The 23,949-nt window shown below is 34.3% G+C and overlaps 1 protein-coding gene across 1 annotated transcript in view; it reads left to right on the forward strand.

The window, feature by feature from the left end:
* Positions 1-23,949, forward strand: part of GRIA2 (glutamate ionotropic receptor AMPA type subunit 2) — a 182,884-nt gene that overhangs the window by 66,001 nt on the left and 92,934 nt on the right. Inside the window, exon 3 of the mRNA XM_027866825.1 lies at positions 16,017-16,256. Within this exon, the coding sequence (XP_027722626.1) occupies positions 16,017-16,256 (240 nt within the window). The remainder of the gene's footprint in view (positions 1-16,016; positions 16,257-23,949) is intronic.

Consider the following 23,949-nt stretch of genomic DNA (forward strand, 5'->3'; position numbering starts at 1 on the left):
GTAATAAAAACTTATATAACATTTATTTTAGAGCTTTAAAGTTTGCAAAGTGGTTTATCTGTATAGCAACAACAACAACTAACATTTATATAGCACTTACTATGTTCCAGGCACTGTACTAAGTACTTTACAATTATTATCTCATTTTATTCTCACAACCCAGTGAGGTAGATGCTATTATTTCCCCATTTTACAAGGGAGGAAACTACAGCTTAGAGAGTTTGTGACTTTCCTAAGGTCACAGAGCAAGTAAGTATCTGAGAAGGGATTTGAACCCAGGGCTTCTTAGCTCCAAGTCTGCTATTCTATCTGCTACTGTGCTGTGCTCCTTAGTGTCACCATGGTATCTAAGCACTTAGAAAATAATATATCATGATAAGATGTAGCACCTGGTGGAATTTTATAGACGCATGAGCCTTCAGTAGACTAATCAATGTGTCCCAAATGCTCCCTTCTTCCCAAATTCACTATTACTGTCAAGGCCTCCACCAATCTCTGTCACTCAGGCTGAAATTGGTGTCATTTCTAGCTCCTCAACCTCATTCATTCCACATCTCCAAATCTGTCCACAATTCTTGTTTCTAGCTTCAGAACAGGCCTTCTTTTCTTAACTATCCCTATTTCAAGTTCTCATTATCTCTTTTCCGAACAACAGTCAATAGTCACCCTGCCTTGTTTCTCCTCACTCCAATCCAACCTCCACTTAGCTGCCAAAGTGATTTTTCTCAAATGTAGCTCTGACCATGTCATCCCCCTTTTCACTAAATTCTGTGGCTCCAGGATCATATGTAAAGTCCTCTCTTGGGTATTTTAAGTTCTTCATAAACTGATCCCTCTCTATCTTTCCAGCCTTCTTGCATGTCTCTACATATACTTTAATACAAACATACTACCCAACTTGAAGCCAACTTGAAGTTCCACACATGACATTCCATCTTCATTCTCTATGCCTTTGAACAGACTATTCCATATACCTGGGATTCTCTTCTTCCTCATTTACACTTCTCAATTTTCCTAGTAGCACCTTTGGTAGGAGATCTGTCCCAGCTGCTACTGCCTTCCCCTTTGAGATTATATTCTATCTATTCCATACATAACTTATATATACCTACTTATTAAAGGGCCATTTTTCTCCCTTAAAATATAATCAATTTGAGGATAAGGCCTGTTTTTGTCCAGTGCAGAGCACAGTGCCTAAATACTAAATGCTTAATAAATATTTGTTGACCAACTAGAGAGGTTTAATGAATTAGTCCACAAGGTTTTCAAGATCACGTAGTTGGTTAGTAGCAGAGGCACCAAGCCCAGGTCTCTTCACCCGCAGTCCAGTGAGCTTGCCATTCTATCACACTGGCATTAGCACATTGATTGTCTACTGATGTAGATCAATAATAAATAAGCAAGAGTAGTAAATTTTAGAATTGAGTGATTTTTAGGATGTGAAAATTCATGTACATGGGTAAGAGATGAGTATCTTTTGTGAAATCAGCCTATGAATATGTAAATTCAGATGTTCTGTTTCATTTATGTGCCTTGAATTTATCTTTAATATATACTGGAGACTTATGGCCACTTTCTGCCAGTCCTACTATTATTGCCTGCTCCCTCCTAATGATGAATGAAGCAAGAATAAACGATATAGATTTTCTTAAGTTGCATATAATGTGAGTAACAGTAATAAACGTGTGACATTTCACCTCAGTCAGCAAACATAACATGAAGGTCAGAAAGGATAAATGTTTGTTAGAGGAAAAGAAAAATGCATTATTATAACTTCATATTCCTCTCCTACTGAATGATGATGATGCCACATCATATTTAGTATCGGGATGAAAAATGGGAGTTGAATGTATGTAAAGGAGTAGCAATTTGTCACTGTAAAGATTTGTAGCAGGCCTATAGAGACAATCATCAGAGAGAAAATTTATAGAAAATGTCATTTTGAAACATGTTTATTTTTCGATGCATGTTTACTTTTATAAATTGAGTGTTTGGGAGAAGTGCTGAGCTGACAGCTCTGGAAAGTGAAATCTCTTGCCTGTCAATGGAATAGCTAAACAAAAGGACTGAATCATCTGTTTGTCTCAGAGTCAAGTAAAGGAAGGTAGCTCCTGAATGCAAAAGAAATGTCTTGTAGACCCCTTCTGGTGACAGAGAATTGCTTTTTAAATAATATAGATTTAGAGCCAGAAGGGATTCTAGAGATTGTCTAGTTCAACCTCTTCACTTTATACATGAGGAAGCAGAAGTGAAATAACTTGTCCAAAACCTTATAGGTACTGATGAGCAGAGATAGGATTGGAATCAGGTCCTTGGAGGTGAAATCTAGCATTTCTTTCCACTAGATTATAAAAGATGCTACAATCCACAGATTTGGGTGATCAGTCCATTGACACAGATAAGAGTTATTGTATGATTTCCTAGATAATAATAATGAAGATAGTAGCTAACATTTGTTTAGTACTTTAAGGTATGGAGAGTGGTTTATGTAGATTATCTAATTTGAATTGACACACATCAACCTTGTGAGGTAAATACTATTGTGATCCCTGTTTTATAGATGAGAAAACTAAGGATAGGAGGAAAAGTGACTTGATCAGAGTAATACAATTAGTCAGTATCTGAGGAGGAATTCAGACTCAGGTCTTCCAGACTCCAAGTCCAGTTTTCTATTGACTGTGCCAACTGGCTACCGGATGGCTTTTTGGACGTTGCAGTGGCTGAAAATGTGTCATCTTGTACCAAACCTTGTGTTCCTCAGACAGTAGATGGATATTCTTTGTTGAGACCACACTCTAAACAAGTGATTTTTAACTTGAAGTCCATGAAATTGATTTTCTTTATATTTTGATAGCTATATTTCAATTTCATTGGTTTCCTTTGTAATAACATGTATTTTACTTTATGCATTTAAAAACATTATACTGAGATAAGGTCCATAGATTTCACCAGACTACTAAAGAGGTCCATGATACGAACAAAGAGAGAGAGAGAGAAAGAGAGAGAGAGGGGGGTGAGGGGAGAATCCCTGCTCTGAAACTTTTTAGCTTGCCTAAGGTTGTACTTATTTGTCCCAGCCTTTGAGAATCAAGGGTCACTTCCACACCAGAATGAGATCATAAAATTAGTTATTCCAACAGTAAGTGGAATCATAATTATTGTCCTTAAATGGTGAGAAATTAATACTTTTTTTTCACCAAGAAAGTTGTTGTTGTGTTATTTTCAGTTGTGTCCAACACTTCATGACCCCATTTTTTTTCACAAAAATTCTAGAGTGGTTTGCCATTCCTTCTCCCTATGAAAAAACTAAGACAAGCATGATTAAGTGACTTGTCCAGAGTCATACAGCTAGTAAGTGTCTGAAGCCAGATTTGAACTCAGAAAGTCAGCATGTTATCCATTGTGCCACCTAGCTGCCAAGTAGAATTCACAGTATTACAGGGAATAACTAACTCTGGAGTGAGAGAACTTAGGTTCCAATTCTCCTCTTATGCTTTCTTGTAATGTATATGTTGGGCCCTCTTCTAGTATCTCTCTATGCTCTCTAACATGGTGACTTCATTAGCTCCTGTTAGTTTTATTATTATCTCTATGCAGACAACTTTTTATTATGTATACATGCAATTAGTTTTTCTTCTGAGATCACATTTTATAATATTGATTGTTTATGGATTTCCAAACTGGATGACCCATAGAAATATAAAACTAAACATGCTCAAAACAGAACTCCTTGCCTTTGTCCCCAAATCCACTCCTCTACCAAGTTTCCATATTTCTGGTGAGACCAGCAGAATCCTTCCAGTTTCATAGATTTAGGCATTATCCTCATAGACATGGTAATATAATCCATGTGACTGGATGAGATTAACAAGAGAAAGAATATATGGAGAGAAGGGAACCTAGGATAAAACTGAAGGTAATGCTTAGGGTGTCTTTCATGACTTTATTTGAATTATCACAATTATTTAGTTTTAAATGTAACATATTATGTTAAATTATTATAATTATAATATTAGAGACAAGTATATTAATATTATTATATTATGCAATTAAGTATTATAGAGAGAGAACCTTAAAGTTGGCAAAGCACTTTATATGAATTATCTAAATTTAGACTCACAATAACCCTATGAAATAAGTAATATACCTTTTATTATCCCTATTACATAGATCTTTTAGTATCATTTGCCAAAATTAAAAGACAAAACTTTCATTTAATACATAAAAATATTATTAACATATTCATATGATAAAGAGCTGAGCATTGATTATTAACTGCTGCAATGGACTTGAGTTTTGTTGTCTTTCCTTGATTTCATTTGATCTGTTACAATCATTTAATTTATTGTTCTTCGGGCTCTGCTTTCTTCACTTTGCATTACTTAATGCAAATCTTTCCATGTTTCTCAGAATTTTACATATTTATAATTCCTGAAAGTACTATAATATTTCAGGATAGCGATAAATCATGATTTGTTCATCTTTTCTCCAATACTTTGGATATATATTTTGTTTCTTTTTTTTTTTTTTGGTGAGAAAAAAGAGTGCTGTAATGAATACTTCTGTACATATTGGGTTTTTATTTTTTAGATAACCATTTTGGGATATATTCCAAAGGTATATGTTTTCCAAGTCAACAGTATAAACAATTAAGTAACTTCTTGCATAGTTTCAAATTAATTTCCACAATGAGTGAACTGATTAAAGGAGTCACCAGGATCATTTTGTGTGGTTCTCTTCCCATAGATGTTTGAATAATCATTTCCCTCTAGGATACATACATTCTTCCATGTGACTCTTTTTTTTTTCTAGGCAATTGGGGTTAAGTGACTTGCCCAGGGTCACCCAGCTAGTAAGTGTTAGGTGTTTGGTCTGAGGCTGGATTTGAACTCAGGTACTCCTGACTTCAGGGCTGGTGCTCTATCCACTGTGCCACCTAGCTGCCCCCATGTGACTCTTAAAGACTGTCAGGTAGCTTTTGCCTTCCCTCCTCCATTTTGTCAGCCTCATTTTACATGCATCATTTCCTAAATTTTGAACTCTAGTGAAACTGGCCTTCTTTCACAAATGGCACTCTCTATCTTTCATTGTGTCACTCCACCCACTGCACCACTTAGTGCATTTAGTGGTATTTAGTATTTTTGATAATTTCATGAATGTTACAGCAATGTTGCACTTATCTGATTATTAGTATTTTTTGTATATTTTCAGGTTAATGATTTCTATTTGTCCTTTTGAGAACTGCCCATGTACTTAGACTACATTTATCTATCAGGGAATGGTTCTTGATTTTCTACATCTATCAGTTATCTGTAGATTTTAGATATAATGCTTTCATCAGAGTTGTTTAATGCAATTATTCCAATCCATATGTTTTTGTTTTATATACTTGGTATTGCCTATTTTGTCATTTATGGTCTCCTCTAGTCCCATTTCTTATTACAAATTCTGCTTATCCATAATTATGAAAGATAATATCTTTCATTTTTCTCTTTTAAAAAGTATGATTTTTATATATATTTAAATGTTTTATCCACTTGAGATTTATGGAGATAGGATATGTAAGATGCTAATTTTAACTTTTTTTTTTTTGTAACTTAAGTGCTGTTTAGTAGTTCATATTGAATAAGGCATTTCTTCCTCAGTAGCTTGAATCAGTGGGTTGATCCAAACTCTGATGGTATGATTAATTGCTTGTCTTTCTTACTTATTTATGCCACTAACTGGCACAACTGATAAAGCTTAATACTCAGGAAAACTTGAGTTTGAATTCTGCCTTAGACAATTTATGAGCTATGTGACCCTGAGCAAGTCACTTAATCTCTCTTTGCCTCCGTTTCCTCCTCTGTAAAATGGGGATAATAATAGCCCTTACTTCACAGGGTAATTGTGAAGATCAAATAGATAACACATATAAGAATGATTTGAAATTCTTAAAAGTGAAATGAAAATACTATATTTTTATTTTGTATCTAATAAGTTAGTATTACACTGATCCTTTTTTATATTTTCTAAATCTATTGCCAAACCATTTTAATAATTAGTGCTTTGTAGCATAGTTGGACATTTGGTAGTTCCAATGCCCCTTTTTTCTAATATTTGTTTTTTTTTTTCTTAACATCCTTTAATATTCTTAACATTTGATTCCTCCAAATAAGTTTTCTTACTCTCCTGCACAGTTGGCAGTTTGATTCCCTTAGCACTAAAATTGTAAACTAATTTAGATAGTCTTTTGGTATTTACTGCATTGCCTTAGCCCAGTCACTGGCAATGAATATCTTCCTTGATATTTTTTACTCTTTATTTCTGTATAGAGTGCTTTAAAATTGCATTTATATAGGTCTCAAGTGTGTTTCAGTAAGTTAATTCACAAGTATTTTATTTAATAGTTATTTTAACAGAATCTCTATTTTACTGGATTTTATAAGCAACATACACAAAAGTTGATAATTTTGTGGGTTTATTTTATATTTATATATACTACTGAAGTTATTCATTAAAATGATTTTCTGTTGTTGACTTCTGAGATTCTATAAGTAAGCCATTATGTCACCTGCAAATAATAATAATTTCAACATTTATTCATTAAATTTTTTTCTTGTCTTCTTTCTATCGGTAGCAGTTCTACTCCTATGTTAAATAATAGTAGAGATCATAAGGCCTTGTTTTACCCTTTATTTTATCAGTGATTATTTTAGTATTTGTATATCTCACATATGATTAATTCATGGCATGCTATAGATACTGTTTGATAATAGTAAGCAAAAATTCTGTTAATGTCTTGCTGTTTTAGCATAAATGAATGCCATATTTTTCAAGTTTTCTCTCTATATTAATGTAATCATGTTTAATTACATCATTATGATGATATATTTCATTTTTCTAATGTTAAAACATATTTGCATTCCTGGTATTTATACTATATAATTTTAAAATACTTCTGTAGACTTGCAGATTGATTTCTTCTTCACCAAGAAATTATTTATTATTTTCTTATTAATGTCCATTAATTATGCTAGTCTATTCAATCTCTGCAATATTTCCCTATAGTTTGAGAACCACGACCTATTTGTTTCATAGGACTAGTTTGGCAAAATACCTTTCCCCTTCTATTTTTGTGGAGTTAATTTAACATAGAATTTATTTGTCCTTTAAATGTTTGATAGAATTAACCTGTAAATTCATCTGCAACAGGAAATATTTTTCTTTGAAAGTTCATCTTTTCTTCACTTTTTTTTATATTCTGAAGTTGGATTATTTAGATTCTCTGTTTCCTGTGTTGAAATAATTTTCTATTTAGTTGTTCAGTTTTCTGGGCATATAATTGAGTATAGAAGTTTTTGTTTCTAAGGATAGCCTTCAATCCCACCTCAGATAGTTATTATCTGTGTGACCTTTTATAGATAACTCAATTTCCCTGGAGCTCAGTTTCCCTATCTATAAATTGAGAGGGTTGAAATAGATGACCTCTGATTTTTTTTCCCATTCTTGATCTATGATACTACACTCACCTATCCTATGCTGCCCTTTTCAGTTTCTATGGTCCTTGTAGGCTTAATGTAAATGTGCTTTGATCATGTCTCTTGAATGTATTTTTTTCTGTTGCTTTGAGATCATGATTGATGTTTCTGCTTTTTTTGGATTCAGGTGATACATCATAATTTGACTATTTGAAATTACCTAGAATCTTTATATATGTTTCTTATTTGCCACATATTGTTGGGTTTTGTCTTCTAATCTATTCGGTAACATCCTTTTAATAGGCTAATTTATGCATTCATATTATGCTTTTAAAGATTTTTCCCCTCCATTGAACACTTTGTGCTATTTCTTCCTACGCCATCGCTCCTTTTGAAATAAATAAAAACAATCAGTACTAGATGGTTGTAATCTGTAATGCTTAGAAAAGGCTGATCCTAGTCTGCTTTATTTCCCTTCCCATCTCAGCTCAGACCTTTCATTTTCGCCTCCTTTATTAATCAGCCCTCTTTAGTTATAATAGTTAGTTTTGCTAGAGGAAATATCCTCCATAACACCACCCTTCTGATCAAATACTCCTCCAGTCCCCTGTTTACATTTTTATACTTCTACCACTATTATAAATATATATGTGTATACACACACACACACACACACACACACACACACACAATTTTTTGTTTCCTGGATAGACCATAAGGAGAAGTCTCATGATGTCTTCTCTCAATTGATACCCACCTTGATGTTAGAATAATCAATTCTCTGTTATACTCTAATTATAAGAAAGAGTTAGTTCCTCCTTTCTCTTCTTCTTCCTTAATATGTTTCTTTTTTAATATTTTATTTTTGAATACTGTGTCCCAGAGATTTTTTTCTCTTTATTCTCTCTCTCAATGAATAAGGACTCTAAAGGGACCATATTTTTTCTTCCTTCTTTTAGCATATCAGCACTAGACCAACACTTCAGTCTTTCAAGTTATTCAGTTTTTTTCAACCTTTCTTAAGTTTTTTTTGTCACTCTTCTCAACTCAAGTTTTCTCAAAAGGACTTCCTTAAACTCATCCATTTTATTAAATGCTCAATTTCTTTCTCTGTAGAATTATGATCATCTTTTATAGGATGTGATTTTTTAGTGCAATCTATTTTTTCTTTCCATTTTTGTACATCATATCGTAGTATTTCTTTTCTTAGTCTAATATGCAATCTTCTGTGATTTTGACTGAGGTTCTTCAGTATGTATTCTGCCTTTTCCTAACTATTTTGAATATTTTCTCTTTGACTTGAGAGCTTTACAGTTTAGTAATCATATTTCTGAGTGAGATAACTTGGAGATAACTGTTCAGCGGTATCAATTGATTTTCACTTTGCCTTCTAGTTTTATTATTTCTGGGGAATTTTCTTTTATGATTTCTTAAAATATGTTATTCAGGTTTTATTTTGTTTATTTCATCATATTCTTCTGAGAGGCTTTTACTTCTTAGCTTATCTATGTGCAACATTTTTATTCAATTGTTTTTTCTGTGTAATATCTCACATGTTCTTTCAATTTTACCATGTTAATGATAGCAATAAATGACATTTATGTTAAAGTTTCAAAGTACTTTACATACATTATTTGAACCTCACAACATTCTGAGATCAATATACAAAAACTGAAACTGATAGAGGTTAAGTGTCTTACTCAATACAGTGTCGTTTTTTTTTTTTATCACACTATACTGTTTCTCATGCTCCCCTTTCTGTCCTTATACACCACAGAAAGGTTGGTAAATGACATATTGAGGATAGTTGAAATGATTTTTTTTTTGCAAACACTTATGAAGAAAAGACAGAGGCTAAATCCAAGGCATTTTTCCAGGGTTGATATTCAATATGTTTCTTGGAGAGGGATTTCCTTACTACTAAATCATTCTCATCAATGTCTATGTACTTGTTTTGTCCACTTATACTGAGAAGCATTGGACAATAAAGAACACATCATCATAAAGCTAACATCAGCATGAACATAAAGGATAAGATTCTAGAGAATTGTCATATTTGTCAAAAAGCCATTTAATCCAGACGTTCCTGATTGTATTTGCCACTTCACACAAATATTTTGAGAGGAAAGTTACTTCTGTGTATCCTTTTCTCCATTAAAAAAATTAAAAACAAACAAGGAAACAACTATCAAATGGGGATACTTGCAGTAATTACCCTAAAGATTTTGATTGTGCTGTCACAGTAATAAAGATCAGGAGCTTTTCTCTCAGGGCCATTGTGAGCCATGATGAATGGGAAAACACCAGTGAAGCAGCTATAGTCATCATGAGGCATGGACAGTGAAGGAAGAACAGAACCTTTTATTCTCAGCTTTGACAAAGATTATTCTGGAAAGTGCCTGAAAGTAATGACTCCTCTATTTAAAACTGAACACCTACTTTTTCCCCAACTTTTTCATCAAGTTAATTTAAAATCACTGAGCTCTGTGCAAAGTGCAGTGAGAGCCGTGGAGAGGTATAAGATAAAGTCCATATTTTCCATTTAGTTATGATCTAGATCAGAGGTAGGGAACCTGTAGTCTCAAGGCCACTAGGTCCTCAAGTTTGGACCTTTGACTGAATCCAAACTTCACAGAACAAATCCCCTTAATAAAAGGATTTGTTTTGTAAAAGTTGGACTCAGTCAAAAGGCCTCACCCAAGGACCTAGAAGGTCACCTAAGGAACTTGAGGCCTAAGGTTCCCTACCCCTGATCTAGATAGAACAAAGCAGCTTGTAGTAACCACCAGCTTTGGAGTCAGATGGCTTGGGTTTGAATCTTAGATCTGCTTTTTACAACCTGTGTGATTCAGACAGCAAACAAGCATTTATTAAAAACCTACTATGTGTCAGTTGCTAAGTGCTTAGAACACTAATATAAATAAAAGAGGAAGGCAATTCTTACCCTCAAGGAGCTTATGTTCTAATGAGGGAAGACAACACATGTTATGGAGCCTGAAAAGCTAGAGAAGGTGGCGGATGAGAATGTACTTAGTCAGGGGCATCATGACTTAATGCAGAGAATTACGGATGGATGGTCTGTGGTCCTTCCCCAAAACTGAGGTTCCAGAAGAACTCAACATTGGGAGAGGGGACCACAGGTAGATAATGAAGGGATGGGGTAGAGATAGCTTGTATGAACTTGGATAAGTATTTAATCTCTCTGGGTTTAAATTTGCTTGTGTAAATTAAATTCATTTTAATGAACATAATAAACATATTACCACAAGGTGCTAGGCACTATGGTAAATGCTGGGGCTACAAATAAGAAAAAGAAAGATAGACCTTGCCCTCAAGGAACTTACAATCTAAGGGGGAGAAGATAAGAAGGGGTGGGGCACCTTAGGGTACAGGGACATGACGTTCTGTGGAGTTGAAAGTAAGCTGAGCTGCTGATGGAAAATGGAGACTTGTGTGTATACATACACACACAAACACGTTACAAGTTACATATATTTGTATGTAAACCTACACATTTTCTCCACAGGTTCATCTCATCTAGAAATTCTATAGGAGTGGCAGACAATTTGTTTTATTAAAGGAATATTTCCTTCTTCACATTGTAAGCCAAATAGTTTGTACCATACACATCTTGATAAAAGATTCCGCTCTTTTTTCAGATATATTGAATCTGCCCTGCTTTTTAAATACTCTGTCACTTTCCAGTTTCTCTCACCATCCTATTGGCAATGTTTTCTTACTGTAATCTTTTGCCACTTAGGCAGGCCTCAGTGATTTCAGGTGGATGGCAATCCTCAATTCTGTTTACATATTGATGTCTTCTCACACTGTTTTGCATTAGCTTACTCTTAAGGTTTGCCCAAGCTACATATCATCTCTTATTTCAATGCTGGTAGTCCCATTGACTGTCTATCTTAGGTCTTTTTAGCCCTATTATTTTATGTGACATTTGTTAATATGGACTAGTCTACCTTGAAATTATAAAGTTATTGTAGATAAAGTACTATTGTAGATCAGGTAATAGGGGATTTCTTAGATTAAGAAAAAAATATTTTCTTTAGTTATTGGTTGCTTTATCTCACAGCTGAGTAATTGAAAAGTACATAAAAAATTAAAATGTCCAAGAATTGATACTGACTAAATGAACCATGATATATCAGTATAATAGAAGTCTCCAATATATAAATGTCATTTATATATATATATGTATATATATATGATTACTACAAATAAATTGGGAAAATGATTATTTAAATTAACTTTTAGCAAAGAAAATAGAAGGAAAAGAATTACATAAACACTTTGACTATCCAAAAAGAAAACAAACAAACAAACAAACTAGGAATGAATGAACAGAAAATAGAATATAAGATATAGGAGTTACCAATAAAATTTTGTAGATGTATTTGTTTTAGGTAGAAATTCAATTTTGAGTGAGCCTAGATGTAATGCATGCTACTAAGTTTTGCTATTTGAAATTAAGGCCTTTGAATTTTGTGATTAGTTTATTGGGGATGCTCAAAATCACCATTTTAATAGAATGGAAGCCAAATTGGAAGATATTAAGGAATGGGTGCATGGTGAGGCAATGGAAATACAAACAATACAGTATTGGATGAATTTGTTGGTTAATGGAAGAAAAGAGAGAAGCTCAGTTGAGTCTTTCTTTTTCTTGGGGATAGAATGGCCAAGTGATGACTGTTTTTGTTGTTCTTCAGTCATTTCAGTCATGTCTGATTTTTCATGAGCCCATCTGGGGTTTTCTTGGCAAAGATACTGGAGTGGTTTGCCATTTCCTTCTTCGGCTCATTTCACAGATGGGAAAACTGAGGCAAACACAGTTAAATGACTTGCCCAGGATCACACAGCTAGTAAGTGTCTGAGGCTATATTTGAACTCATGAGGATGAATCTTCCTGACTCTAAGGCTAGTGCTCTATCCACTGTACCACCCAACTGCCCAAGTGATAGACAATGTTAAATACTCCTACAATATTACAGATTAGAAAACTCTACATAAGTTGTGGTAGTGAAAATTCTATTTTCCATGAAGAAGCTTGTAATACTTTAGACATATCCCAAAGAATCTCCAAGTAGACATCTGTCAGGGGATTTAGTAATAGAAAAACATAATACAAGAGTGATATATGCCCTGTCACCATCCCTCCCTCTAAACAGATGCCTGCAATTCTCCAGACAGTGCCATGGGTGCCAGACAAGAAACAGCAATGAACAGAATGACCCAAGGGATAAAGATGTGCCTGTACTGCCTTGATCAGCACTGTTATTGAATTTTGTCATCTGGGCTTATGACAGAAACTGAATAATCAGCAAGATATTTACACCCAGGAGATTATCCTTTCTCTCATTTGACTTAAAGTGTCTTCTGAAAGGATTTGCCTTTGCTGATTTCTTCACCACCTGATATTAAACCTGTAATTAAAGTACCATGACTCAGTGAAAGCCTCTTTACTCCTTAGTGATTAGAACTGAGATTGTGTTTCTCTAGACATGAATACAATTATGCTACTAATCCGTCAATCATTCCAGGCCTTTTTAAATTGCTCTACAGAATTACTAGATAGACTGAGACTCAAAAGGGAAATTGAAAGAGTATCTCTCCCATTTCTCTGCCTCCCAGGATGCCATATACATGATGGGTGACATGGATGATTTTGTGTTCTTTAAACTAAGCATGGCAGATGGAATGTATCCAGATGAATGCTGTTCCCTTTGAAGTTGCGGCCCTGAGTGACTTTACACACATTCTAATGATGATGCCATTATTCACTGGGCTTTCAGAATCCCTCCTTCAGAGTATACGGCATGTTCTTCTGACAGTCCACAATGGTGCTGTCCTCATACTGTGAAGAGGTATCTTATTTTTTAGAAATAGTCAGAAGTCATTTGGAGCCAGATCTGTTGAGAGAAATTTCTCTGGAAGGCATTTATTACCAGAATGATTTGAGCACGCTATCACCATTGGCATATGTGCATAGACTTCAAGGGGACAACTTTGAGGGGAAACACACTCATTTGCATTTATAAGTTCTATTTTTTTTTTAATTTTAAAAAAAAGATTTGTAATTTCGTTGGTGTGTACAAATATTTCTCAAACTTTTTAGTCTTGGGACCCTTTTTTACTCTTTTTTTTTTTTAGGCAATTGGGGTTAAGTGACTTGCCCAGGGTCACACAGCTAGTAAATGTCAAGTGTTTGGTCTGAGGCTGGATTTGAACTCAGGTCCTCCTGACTTTAGGGCCAGTGCTCTATCCACTGCACCACCTAGTTGCCCCCCTTTTCTACTCTTAAAAATAATTGAGCCCCCCCCAAGAATTTTTGTTTATGTTGGTTATATCCATCAATATTTCCCATGTTTGAAATTAAAACACCTTAGCATTAATATGAAAATAGTTTTGACTTTTCAGATCCCCCTTAAAATGGTCTTGAGGACCCTAAGGGTCTCTGGGCCTCATGTTTAGAACCATTGGTATATGCAGTTTTCTAGGAGGAAATTGCTATTATCAATGTGGATCTGCAACTGCTCAATAATTTATTGTCTTAGAGAGTTTCTTGGGGCACTGAGAAATTGTCCACTGTCACATGGCCAATGTGTGTTGGTGGCAGGACTTGAATCCAGGTCTTCCAGACTCTGAAGCTAGCTCTCTATCCTTATTACCTTTTATGTATTTATCCATTATTACTTTTTTTATGTATTTTGTCATGTTGGTTAAAACAACAACAAAAACTCACTTCTTGAGAACCAAACTATTATAATTAGAGGCAAATGAAAATTTTTTAAGTTTGACTTTCCACAATGACTAATTTCAAAGGTAAAAATGATCTAGAATTTACCTAGAGTTAAAAGCATGACTCATCATTGAAAAAATATTGAATTCCTTAGTTTCAGTAGAGAAATATTACACACTAATATAAAATGTTAGGCAAATACTTTAAAGTTCAAAAGGGGAGGGGCAGCTAGGTGATGCAGTGGATAGAGCACTGGCCCTGAAGCCAGGAGTACCTGAGTTCAAATCTGGCCTCAGAGCAAACACTTCACACTTACTAGCTGTGTGACCCTGGGCAAGTCACTTAACACCAATTGCCAAAAAAAAAAAATTCAAAAGGGGGAAACAAAAGAGACTGTAGGATAAAGCAATTCAATCCCCCTGCCTGGAGTTTGTGACAACCCTCTTCCAAACTACTTAGAAGTTTTGTCATTTCCCTCAAGGTTCATTGCTTTGTTCTGTGATTGGTGAAGGTTACTAGAAATCAGACAACTGGATAAATGGAGAAATATTGTATTCATTTTTGGAGTATTTTTTCTATTAACTTAATAATGTATTGGCATAAACCCCTCCTCTCCACCTCTCCAAATTCTAGTCATCATTTAAGGTCTCATCCCAACCTTATCTCCTCTAAGAAGCTTTCCCTGTGTACATTACTCCAACATATGTTAACTCTTTCCTTCACTGGTCTTTAAAATTTTACTTAGATTCAGTATTATACCATTTCACCATGATTGTTCTGTCATTGTTGCATTCCTTCTTAATTAAAATATGTGTTCCTTAGGAGTAGGGACCATATATTAGGAGTATGGTATAGTAGATAAATCAGCTAGCTTAGGAGCCAGAAAGACATGAGTTTAAGACCTCCTCTGACATAGACTCACTGTGTGACCAATGGCAAGTCACTTAACATGTCAGTATGGTAGGCCACTTTCTAAGAATATAAGTACCAGAGAAGGTATAGACCTGCATTGAGAGAAAGAGATTCTTCATCTGTCAGTTCCTCATACTAATGAAATCCAGGTCCAGGTCTCATCCTTATTTTCATTTCTTTATAACATCTAACAGAGTGCTCAAAATATTGACTCAGAAAATATTATTTGATCGATGAAGTTTTTAATGAAATATTAATTTTTGTAATTATGTAAGTCATTCTGTTTAATATATATATACATATGTAAACGTTCAATTTAATATTTTATTCTGAACTTGATAAACACCAAATAAAATGGGTATTTTCTTATATTTGGTAGAACTGGAAAAAAGAGGACTATATAAGAAACTGAGAATTTATATATATATATATGTACATATATATGCATATAACTTGCAATCAACATTAAAGGTTTGGGGTCAGAGGAGGGTTTTTTATTTTTATTTTTTAATTTTTTGATATTGAGTCACTCTATCTTACCCAGGCTAGAGGTAAAGTGGCCCATTGACTCAATCCCACTGCAGATCAATACAGAACCTTTGGCCTGCTCCCTTTCTGACCAATGCCAGTTTGCTCTTTATCATAAAGCCTGGAGGTTCCCCCACTCCAGGGATTTGTCATTTTGTTGTGGACTTTGTTTTAGATATCCAATCAGCTTCATCCATCCTGGAGCTTAGAACTTCAAGCTCAGGTAATCCTCTAGTGTCAATGTACCAGTAGGAGGAGTTACGGATGCATGTCATCACACCTTGTTGAGCATCAGATTTCAAATAAATCAATGTGTATTTCTGTAATGATTCAGTCTCTCCCTTTCTGTGTTTCTTTTTCTCTTCTAGTCTGCTCCCAGTTTTCAAGAGGTGTCTATGCTATTTTTGGATTTTATGACAAGAAGTCTGTAAATACCATTACATCCTTTTGTGGAACTCTTCATGTCTCCTTCATCACTCCCAGCTTCCCAACAGATGGAACACATCCGTTTGTCATTCAGATGAGACCTGACCTCAAAGGAGCTCTTCTTAGCTTGATTGAATACTACCAGTGGGACAAATTTGCATACCTTTATGACAGTGATCGAGGTAAGAGGCCATTGATTTTGTTGGATTGGGGTGAGTACAGCTTGCCTGACATTTATGGTAATATATCTAAGTTACAGAACCTCAATGATATATATTAATTTGAATAGTTCTGGGACAAAGGATAAAAATCACATGAGAAATTAATATTTTAATTTTATACTCATTCCACAGCTTTGGGGAGTATCCTAATAGTAAATCTGTGGATTTAAATTTTAGTGTAACTGTCTATAAAATGATGATATGTTTTCATATGAAGTGAAAAATACAGTGTGTCAGTCAGATATTTTGCCCAAAATACCAAACCTATAAATACTTCTAATGTTCCCAAGTGTTACATATACTTGTGCACTGGATATTATGTAGCACCAGTCAAGAATTACTTTACATAATAAATAAGATGATGGCTACTTCTGAGAGGCTTACATAAAATTCAAATAAGCAAAACATAGGAATGTATGTATGCATGTATGTATGTATGCCATGTGTATACACACTTATGTGTATAAGTATCTATCTAAGAGTCTATCTAAGAACATGGTAGAGAGGAGCCTTGACGTGGTGGATAGTGTGTTGACCTCAGTATCAGAAAGTCCTGAGTTCAAGTCTTGTCTCAGGCACATAATAGCTGTGTGACCTTGGCAAGTTGGCTTACCTATCAGTATCCTAAGGTAATCTAGAGGACTATCACTGCTAGAACAGTTGCTAATTTGTATCATTGGTGGGAATTTCCACATTAGGGAGCCCACTACATTGATGAAATCATTATCCTTGGCATTTATGTATGCATGCATGCATGTATGTATATACATATGTGCACATAGATGCATATATATATATTTGTTTATATAATATAGAGATACCTATATGTATGTATACACACATGAATGAATAGATATAAATGTATGTGCATGCCTCTCACTCTATCCCCCCTCTCATCTTTATCTATCTATATGATTTTATTTTTATTTCTCTATCTCTAATTTCAGTCTAATTTTCTTTCCCTATTTCTAATTTTCTATGTATAAATATATGTATTAATACACATAGACACACATATATAGATAGATGTGCACATGTACCTGCATGCATACACATATGCCTACATACATGTACATACCTATATATGTGCACACTGTATATCTATATCTATTAATTTTTCTCTATATACACATACATATACATGCATTTTATATATATATATATTATATATATATGTATATGAAACCACATGCACATATAGACCTTTCTCTCTCCCCCTCTTCCCTGATGGCCTGAATATTGGGGTCCCTATAGTTCTAAAGAAGTACACTAATAGGGTATGCACTCCACATATACATATTTAGAACATACTTATGATTTATTGACATCAGGAACTCCTAAAGAAGAAGCCCTGTCTACTTGGAAGTTTATAGTTTTAGCAAGTTGTCTGGAGCCATGAGAGGTTAATTGATCTGATCATTGCCATAATCCAATAAATACGAGAGGTGGTATTTGAACTCAGATTTTCCTGAAGCCTATACACATACACAAGTATATACACACACATACATACCGAGAAACATTTTATTTATATTGTTATTTCATGGAAGAATTCTAGTGAAAATGTTAGTTGGGTACAACAATAAATCATTGTGCTTGTGCAATTTCAACAATTTTGGAATGCTTTGCTCTTTGCTCCCTCTGTCCTTTTCAGTCAGGTTTAGTTCTTAAAGAAGCCAAGTCAAATCTCCATGTCTGTGGAGACAAGGAGGTTTTTTACAAAGGGTAAACTTCTCCCTAGCAGGCATACTTTGTTGATTAGGCATCTAGAACATCAACAATTCCAAATGAAAACTGGAAAATGTTCTTGCCACAAGATAGGACATCTGGTCATCCAGCAAGGGCAGAAAAAATGGTAGATGCCACTCAATTCTCCATTGATCAATGAGTTGGCCCACATGGGCCAGGCTCCTCTGAGTTAGGACTATTTAGTTAAGGAATCACATAGGATTCTGTGATATCCTTCTGGTCCTGAAAATGATAACATTCCACTGAACAACCAGTACATTAGCTCAAAGAAAGTGTTTGTGTCAACAAATTTCTCATTCAGCTTTAGGAAGGGAGAATATTATTATTCTCATGGGATGGCATAATATCTAGACCAAATGTTGATTCCAATGTGATGAATTATTCCAAAGTAGATACCTTACAAATGTGAGACTAGTATTTATATAGCTCAGCATTTACTGACAATTCCCCCACCCCAACCCCGCCCCCTCCCAGTCTTGCTTTTTGCCAACTCTTGTCCTCTCTGCAGCCTGAAAAGCTTCCCTGTGTAGGAGGGTGTGGAAGGTGTTCTTCCCTGAAGTTGAACTCAGGTTGATGAATACACTAATGGAGGGACTCATAACATTTCTTACATGCCTCTATTCATTCTTCTTAAAATTCATGTTAGGAACTCTTGGTTAGAATTTCTTTTACTAATATAGATTGGCACCTTCTTTTCTGGAAATACTAAATAAAGTTTTAAGTGGTAAGGTTTGAACCATTTAAATCTGCAAATACAATTGAGCTCAAGTATCTCTGATAATAGAAGGATGTTGAAACCAATCCTATACTAAAGTGCTATTAAAAACCCTTCACTTAATCTAAAGACATTGTCAAGTAGCTTTTGATAAATTTTGATTTGAGCATTAAGATGGTGGGTCTTGTCTCTGAAACCTTTCTCAGAAGGACTCTCACACAGTAATTGGGAAATGCCTGACCTCCTCTACCTAATGAGTTATTTGTCTCTTAAAAGCCGTAGCTTTTTTCTGTCTCTTTGCTTCCTTTTCCTTTGGGTCACATTTTGGATGAGAAAGCTAGTTTTTGTATTTTTTTAACACCTATTTTAAACAAAAAGGCAAATACAGCGTAGCAATTGTTATTCTCTTTCAATCACATTATCTCTGACAATGACACCAAGAGTATATGGTTATGCTCCTTGAAGTCAGCCTAAAACCTTAGAGATGTATCACCCCCCAAAAAAAATCCAAGTTTCCCTAAATGATCCATTATAGAGCAATGATTCAACAATTCAACAAAAATTTATTAAGTACCTGCTATGAGTTAGGAGTTATACACTGGGAATACAGAGAGAGAGAGAGAGAGAGAGAGAGAGAGAGAGAGAGAGAGAGAGGAGACTGTTACTTTAGTTAGCTAATTATCCAAATTTTGAAAATATATTTTATATTCACCCTGTAATTTATTACAAACAAGGGAAAAACTAAACTATTTCTCCTATACTAAAAATCCATGTAGTTCCCTCTCTTTCTGGCATTACAAAATATAATGGGTTAGAATGTGGGCTCCTTGAGAGCAGTGACTGACTTTGGAGTCAGAAAGAGTTACATACAAGTCTTGTTTTCTGAAATGCACTATACATGATTTCTGTGTGACCATGACCAAATCGTTCAACCACAGTGAACCAGGCACCTCTGTAAGATTATAAATACCAAAAAGAGCTGCTGATGTGTGGAGATTTTCTGCAATGGGGGGGGCAGATTTTTACATTGGTAAAAATCACAAATTTGGACCAAATGGAATTTACCAAATTATATTTTTTGTAGTGTCTAGATATGGTAAGAATACCATTAATAATATGCATTATATATAATTCCATTCTTTTTCATAAAGTTAATAGGGTGTGTGTTTGTTTAATGTAAGAGAAGCTAGAATGAGAATCACCCTAAACATTTTATCATGATCTAGGACTACAGGATAGGGGAAAAAAATTTAAAAAAAAAATTCAAAAAAATCAGCCACATCACACCTGGTCTTGATAAATCTATCCCAGTGCCTTCAAATGTGACTTTGGTTTAGCTACCAATGTATCATGATTATTAGCTAACTATGTGTTAGGCTTAGTTGTTTTACCTTGCTGAGGGAGTAAAAATATAGTCAGTACTCACAAAATTTCAACTCCCTTGGACTAAGCCTTGGTCTCCTTGCCTGAGTTACATTGCTGCTTGTATCATTTTCATATATTGTTTTATCCCAGAAATTCATTGCAAAGATTTTGGCAATAATAAGTTGGCATCTGGTCCATTAAATATCTTTGCATCCAGATGAGATAGTCATTTCAACTATGGTGGACATTTAATGTTATCCTTATTGATCGTACATCTGTTCCTAATGTGTATAAATGCTAGAGTTGATGATCAATATTTCTTGAGGATCTAAAATTGTGATCCTACTATTAAAAGAGCATAATCTTAGGGCTCAAAGGGACACTTGAGGCCATCCATTCTGATTCCTTTATTTTAGACAAAAGGAAACAGCCCCAAAGATGTCATACAAACAGTAACATGTAAAGCTAGGATTAAAATCATGGTCCTCTGACTCAAAATCAATCCCACTTTCCATTTTACCATGTGTATCACACTCCAAGCTTTGTCAAGAACCCATGTAATGAGAGACTTTGAGAGCAATTCTAATAAAGTGGAGAGAATGTTAAACTTGGAATAATGATGGCCTGGTTTTGAATTCCACTTAGACACATACCAGCTGTGTGATCCCGGGTCAATCATCTAATCTCTCTTTGACTTAGTTTTCCTGTCTGTAAAATCAAATAGTTAGACATGATAACTTCTAAAGTCCCTTTGAGCAGACATATCATATGTGGACCCACCGCTGGCTGCATGTTCAGCTAGCAATTCTCCTAAATGCAGCCAGAAATACGTTAAAATGTAATTGAGAAATACTTAACAAAATAAAATTTAAAAATAATAGACTTAGATAATGTTAATATGTGGTATTCTAAGTCAATATGCAGGCCATTGGGATCCTTATTTATTGTTTAGTGGTCTCCATTTCCATTTGTGTTTAGCACCACTCACTCTCTTAGAGCTTTAGATCTATGAGCCTTTAACCCTATAAAAGTTTGCATTCTGAATTATAAAATGAGTGTGATGATTTTCTGCCTATGTGTAAGACACAGTTTGAGTGTTAGCACTTCCTATTTATGCTTTTTTCTAGCAATTTTAGAGTTTTTGGTTGGTCACAGAATCATGAAGTAATAGGAACATATAGCTAGAGCAAGGAGATGGAACCTTGTAGATAATCTAGTATGATCATCTCATTTTCCAGATAAGAACAGTTAGAGGTACAGGTCTGAGTATTATTGGAAGTTAGCTTTGCTGACTCTTCCTAACCCCAAACTATAATCTTAATCCTAACAGCCATCTTGGAAAGTGAATACTGGTGATTATAAGGAAATGGGCAGAGTAGAAATATTTGAATGACTAAGTATAAATCTATCACCACTTCTGGGGATGGGAGAGAGGAGAATATTTCTCCTTATTCCTCTGATGGTTAATCAGTAGCATTATCTCCAATAATAAAGGATAGTAAATAGTCCACCGATTTATGGATTAGCTACTACTGCCCTACATATAGATTTAATAATATTAGCATTGACTTACCATTAAACTAAATCAATCAAGTCTAAAAATGAACCACTCTAGTAGAGATTTAGCTCTGTAACAAATGGTAGTTTTGTTAGCTTTTCCAGTTACAAATTACCCACTTTAATAATGACAGATTTAAGTCACAGAGATTCAGCACTGACCATTAGTGAGTTTTGGTGTGTGGAATTAATTAGTTTGAAAGTCTGCCACTTTCTTGAATAGATTCTGATTTAAAGAAAAAAAAACATAATTTACATTTTCATTGATAGATAGAACTGCCAAGGAACAGATTGAGAATTATCACTCGATGAAATCCATTTACAAATTGCCCTCCATGCTTGAATCTCCTAGTAGTGCCGGTCAGATGATAGCACTGAATTTCCATGATTACAAATACCATTTCTGTTTAAACCTTTCAGTAATCCTTCAGATGGCCTTAATATTAAAAAAAAAGGTATAGATAAGTTATCTTTAATTTTAATCCGCATTTCCCACACCAGCTATTATTTCAAAGAGAGTGCCTGTTTAGCAGTTGTAGATATAACCTGCAGATGGTATATGGCGATTCCCATTGAATTACTGTTACTACTTTAAGGGCATGAGTCATGGTACTCTACAATCTCCAAAGAACTGAGAATAATTATTATCCAGAAAGGAGTAGAAGTATATAGTGAGTAGGTATATAAGTGGGTATGAGCATGTCAAATAAGGAATTATAAAGGAGAACAAGAATGAAATGTTGTCAAAGAAATGTATGAGCAAAAAAGAAATGAAGTAATCACATCACCATAGCAAGAAATAAAGAGATAAACAATAGACAGATCCTTTGCTCCATTGTTATCTTATGAAGATAAAGTATGGAAAATCATAATCCTAATGGGTTGGCCCCTTGTTATGAACTTAGGGGAGGATACATGCAAGAGGTACACTGGATGGGCAAGTAAGGATGGATTGTGATATGCATCATCCAAACTAATACTTAAAATGATGAGATCACAGAATCATTTTAGTATTTCAGAGAGTATCAAGGGAGAGACACAAGATGATTATGATTTCAGAAATGTATATATAAAGAAAAGGATAAAGGGATTTAGTCTTTAGAACCTGCTGAAGTGAAGACAGAGGGGAATCATATGTATATTCAAGTATGGGAATAGTTACTGTACTAAGCATGATGACTAACTGATTTCCTCCTTCACTGAAGCTGAACAGAAAGGAAATGAGCTTATATTGTAACATAGAAGATTTCATTTACACATAGTGAAGTTGTGAAATTTATGAAGTATTGAGAATGTTCTATCACGAGTTTTTTTATCTCTTTTTCTGAAAGATTTTTGACGAAGTGAAATGCGATCTCAATTTTAAATCAACTTCTGTATTTTCCATTTGCCCCATAAAAGTTTGAAAGGCTTTGTATGATTCTGACTAAATTTGAGTTTTGTTTATATGTACACTCTTTTAATTTTTTTAATTTATTTGATTTTTAATTTATTAAATAAAACAAGCATTTCCTTAACATAGTAGAATTTAAAAAAAGATGATTGCATGTGAAACTACAAATCCATTATGTATAAATTATTATTCCTTTTAAATATATAATAAAGTTATCATGTAACTTTTTTCTTCCCTCCCTTCCCCTGCCCTAGAGATGACTGCCATTAGACAAAAATACATATGCACACATACACATACATACACATACACACATAAATATACACATATATACATACATATATGTGCATATATATATACTTATACACAATCATTCTATGTATCCTTCTATTTATCAAACCTGCCAAAACAAACACAGACACTATATGTGCACTTTTTAATTACTAGTACTCCTAAAAGACCAAAAAGTTACAAAAATATACCATATATGCTACTATCTTTGCAACTTAGATCCAATAGTGGTTTCATTCACCATCTTGAAATAGTGAACTTTATTTTCCACAGTGTGTAAATACTTTCTGTAGCACTAAATAGATTACATTGGAATCTGGAATGGGACTAAATGTCACAGAAATATATCTGATTTTACTGAATGAGGTCTACAATTCACAGAAACATTAATAGTAAAATTAACAATGCTCTTTTGGAGATGGTTCCAACTCTGTTCTTTCTGAAGACAGGGGAATAATTAGAAAAAAAAATCTTCTAATCAATGTCTTCTTGGACTATGATATTGTGTTGTCATGGAAGACTTTTCATAGAATTGTCACATTTTGGCTGCCAAAGACAGTTTTCTCTGTTGCTGAATATAGTAA

This window comes from Vombatus ursinus, unplaced genomic scaffold, assembly GCF_900497805.2.
Source record: "Vombatus ursinus unplaced genomic scaffold, bare-nosed wombat genome assembly UNPS02014784.1, whole genome shotgun sequence".
Taxonomy (NCBI): Eukaryota; Metazoa; Chordata; class Mammalia; order Diprotodontia; family Vombatidae; genus Vombatus; species Vombatus ursinus.